We start from the raw sequence: 4,527 nt of genomic DNA on the forward strand, positions 1-4,527 counted from the left end.
AGCCGAGTTCCCTTTAAGCAAGCTGGACCTGAGTGGTAAGTCTCTGTTGTGGTTCTTTCCACAAGTACTTGGGAGAGTATTTCCACTGGTTAATGAGCTATGTGTTAACAGTTTAGTTACTTTATCCACACCTACTTAAGCAAAAAGTAGAAAGTTGTTATCCTCTATGTGAACTCTAAAAATATTTGTTTTTCTAAACAAACAAAATCCATGAGCACAGAAATTTTCTGAGCAAAACTCATCCTTGTGAAAATCTACCTGTCAGCTTGTATGCAGATTATCCTGTATTACAAGTCTTACAGGCAGTGCTTAGTATTTGATATGTAGGGAAGACAGGCAATAACCTACCGTGCTCCTTGAGTTCTTTTTTTTTTTTTTTTTAAAAAAAAAAAAAGATTCAGTAGCCTAAAGCACAAGTTTCTTAGTGCTGTGGAAGCATGGGCTACTAAGGATAAAATATTTTATCATTAGAGGCAACACAGCTGTCAAGTCCTGAAGAACTTATTCTTTCCTAATTTTTGAGTCTTGCTGTCTTCACAAATTTCTTTTTCGGTGACTTAATCTCTTCCATCCTGAAATACCAGCATTGACTGAAACCTGAGATTACAGTAGAAGCAGTTTGTTGGTTTTTTTTCCTATGGAACAGTAACAGGCTTTGATATAACTTAACTGGGGAAAAAAAATCAGAATGTTTTTACTAAAAAGATTCAAAAAAATGAGAATTTTAGTTCCTTATTTACATGGAAGGTGGTTTCTGCACAATTCTAGGCGAGATGTCTTTACTGACGCAAGTAAATCCATGCTTATCCAAAGCCTGGGTGACCAAGAGCGAATACTTCATGTTCATAGACAGAGAAGGATCTATCGAATTAGAGGATGCTTTTTGTGAAGACGTGTGTGAAACTTGAAGTTCAAGGTTATGATATTACAAACGAAACACAATGAATAAAGGGTTTCATTGGCTTCTCTCCCACCCACACAGCAAAGGAAATGTGGGTGTACGTGTGTATGTAGATATGTGCGTGTAATGAAAATAATACACAGCGGAGCTATGACAGTGACTTGTTCCACCAAAAATTATAAACATCCAATGGGTTCTGAGAGAGGGTTTTAAGAGGGTTAGCATCTCAAAAAGATTACAGTAAGGCAGCTGAATCAATTGTCTGGTTTGAGATCTACAATTTGAACTTAAACTTAAGTGTTCCAATATGCTTGTTTCGATACTAGGCCAGCTGAAGTGTTCTGAAACTTTCGAGAATTGCCCGTTTTATTTTTCATTTAGTTATCTTTATTGCACAATAAGACAGCTTGACAAATGAAGTCCAAAACCTGGTGTAACTGATGCCACAATACTGGTGAACTCTGCTGCATACAGTGATGCTAACCTTATGGAATAAATCCACTTTAAACGCTCCAAGGAAATAAGCCCATTGTCCTACTACCAGAGGCGCAAATACTTAATAATATACCAGCATGTGGAGAAGTTCCACTGCCATCTGCTTACGTAAAATGAGCTGTGCATGTAACAGCTTTGCAGTATGTTAGAATAATTAAATGATTTGCCTTTTACTGTTTTGGAAACCAGCAGCATCCTCCCACTAAGGAATGTGGAGCATAGCCCACAAAGCATTTGTCCTGTCCTATCCCTAACATTGTTTCAGTTGGGGGAGGGAAGGAAGGAAAAGCTTCCCTTTCTCCTACCGTTCCTGCAAGACAATAAATGCAAAGCTACAACCATATTTTAAAATGATGTTTTAAAGTCTGTTTATATTGATTTCTAGAACACATAAGGCAACTAAGTTAAAAACATCTTCTCCAAGAAATGTGATCCGAATAACGAACCCTACATGATCACAGAATTAAAGCAAGTGCAAAGAGATACATGCAGGAGGTCCTTTGGAGAATTGTCCCAAGTCCAATGAGCTGTGGTTCATTTACTTTTGATTTCTTGGTTGTGAGGCGATGTACAGTGCTACTAGACAGTAGATAGTCCCGCCTATTGTTAGAGCCATAGTGGTCCGGTAAAGCAGCTTATCGGGAACTCCTCGTTTCAGGTGTACTGGCAGCCCATCCGCTTTCTGTGAGAAGAGTTTAAAAAGAAAACAAACAAACAAAAGAAATGAACACCCATATCAAGGCCATAAGGAACAAGCTACCTGGGTAAATTAAAAGACTTCCATAAGGGAAGTCAAATAGGCTATCTAAAATCAAGTGTATTATGTGGTTTTCATTTAGCAAGACAGATGCAAAGGAAGGTTAATTTGTTTAGCCAAAGCTGTTAAGTGCAGGCAGAAGGATTGTATTTTGAAATATTTCTAAAGAGCAGCTGGATGGGAAAAGTGTCACTAGCAAAAGAATGTGAAAAGATATGTATGAAAAATTATTCACCAAGTCAGACTGACACATTCCAAATGCAAGTGGCATGTAAGAGAGAAAAGGGAACATTATATAAAGCACATTCCTGATGTTTTTTAAAAAATGCTTAACTACATTGTTTTATTAGAAGTCCTAGTAATCTTAGAAATTGCACAGCTAACTGGCTTTGAAAACTTTTACTTTACTGCTCCTAGACCGCATTATAAACAGCTTCAGAAATACTCAAATTACTATTTTCTTTAAGGCACATGCTTTGATTCCCATACAGAAAGTGCTTCTAGTAGTCAAATAATACAATAAGCATCTTATGAAGCCACCAAAAGGACAGTGTTACCAGACCTTCCACTTTTTGTATTTATTTTCTATACAAGGCATATGTACTTTGTAGTGTAGTATAAGTATGCAGGTTATAGTGTGCTTGATGCTTTCTTAACTAGACCACAAAATTTTGGTATTGTAGAATGACAAAAAGAGATAGCCACATCAAAATAAGGGAAGATATACCCCACTCTCCAGTTTTCTTTAAGTTACTCTCAAAGTTGTCGTTACCTGAAAAAGTTTCTGTAGGTCTGGCACCTTGTTTTTACCCAAGAAAGAATCAGTTGCTGGTAAATCTGAAGCAAGTTTAGTTGTTGTCCCAAAAACCAGAGCTGGGGAGTCAGTGGAAACTATTGGTTTGAATCCCTGCATAAATAAAGATTAAAATATCAAGGTATATAACACTTGCAAATGTACCAATTGTCATGTTAGGCAGGCATGCTGCCAGTCATTACAAGGAGACGTTACAAATAATATTTATCTCGTATGAAGAACCTGTGACAATGAGCTAAAGACGCACACTTGTTCCACTGATTTCTCGTCTACAACTTTGGATCAGGGTTCAGCAAGGAGAACTGAGCCTTCCTTTCTGATTTCTTCATGACATAAATTTGTAACGATCATAAGCTCTTCCGTGCTGATACTTGGTATAAATCGATGCTTGGTTTTTCGCATGCGGTCAGACTATCTAGAGGGTCTATGCAAGTAAATTAGAAAGAGGGAATCCCTGATGCCTGGGACAATGAGAAGGCTTCAATGAACTCTTCCTCCCGACTGCTATAAGCAGTAGCCTTAAACAAGAGGGACTTAAATAACTTGGATCTATAGTCTGAGGAGGAAGGAAAAAAAAAGGGGGGGTGTTAGGACCACTTGTTTCATGCAAAAGCAGTAAGTGGTACTCCAGGACACTCCAGACGCCCTGACATGGTGGATATTTTCTGCAGGTCTAACTACACCCCATAATTCACACGCTGCTGCAACTTTTGACACCTCAGTGTACTACCCACGAGCAGCACAACTTAATTTTTTTTTTTTTTCAGTACACACAGCTGTACTCTACATTTGCTGTAATTAAAAACTACACAATTCAGTTCTATGGATAAATTAAATGCACAAAGTCATAGCCATCGTGAGGTGGCTTCCTTGCCTTTTTTACTGTAGTTTGATGTAACCGTTATGCCTGGACACACAGCAGCGATGTTTTACATTATGGCTCCTGAAAGAGCTGTAACTTTTTTTTCTAACTTGCTACAGAAATTAAAAGCATTGTACAAGTAGGTTAATGCAACACGTTTTCATTACAAACAGAAGCAGCAATTGCTCTCCAGGGGTAAAGTTTAGGGCTGTGCTGAATTCCAGTTTCTGTTTAAAGGACTAGTTTTGATGCATTTTGTATTCAAGAGAACTGCCTGAAGAGTATTTGGAGCTGTAAGCAGCCTGGCATGCTTTCTCTCTTATGTCTGCCATAGACCAGGTGTGTTTTCCATATGTGAATTCTCTCAATTCTCTGCAACAACAGGTATCTTCAACAGAAAGACCAGATCTCTCAACACCCCAAAATATCCTATGCAATGGGATCCATCCCATCAGGGCTCCATCCTGAAGACATGGGTCTAGCGTCCCACTTTTCTAGTGCCTGAATGAACATTTAGAATCCTTTTGTGATCTTCTTGGTTATGTTTTGAAAGACAGCAGCCAAAACTGGATTCTCTGACACATCCAGCACCCAGTGTCTTCTTACTGAACAGGCTTGTGTAGAACTTAAGTACTGAATTATTTAAGAGTAAGCAGTGCTAGTCACACCACTAAGAAGGAAGCGTGTAAGGAATTACA

The 4,527-nt window shown here is 38.3% G+C and overlaps 1 protein-coding gene across 1 annotated transcript; it reads right to left on the reverse strand.

The window, feature by feature from the left end:
* Nucleotides 1-1,853: 1,853 nt before the first annotated feature.
* LOC104269157 (cytochrome c oxidase subunit 7A-related protein, mitochondrial) lies at nucleotides 1,854-3,066 on the reverse strand. The gene is made up of 2 exons (XM_009867473.1): nucleotides 2,926-3,066; nucleotides 1,854-2,078 (listed from the first exon to the last, which is right to left on the reverse strand). The coding sequence occupies exons 1-2, from the start codon at nucleotides 3,064-3,066 to the stop codon at nucleotides 1,935-1,937; spliced, it is 285 nt and encodes a 94-aa protein (XP_009865775.1). The 3' UTR covers nucleotides 1,854-1,934.
* Between the last annotated feature and the right edge of the window lie 1,461 nt (nucleotides 3,067-4,527).

The sequence above is a fragment of the Apaloderma vittatum genome, unplaced genomic scaffold (assembly GCF_000703405.1).
Source record: "Apaloderma vittatum isolate BGI_N311 unplaced genomic scaffold, ASM70340v1 scaffold11044, whole genome shotgun sequence".
Classification (NCBI taxonomy): domain Eukaryota; kingdom Metazoa; phylum Chordata; class Aves; order Trogoniformes; family Trogonidae; genus Apaloderma; species Apaloderma vittatum.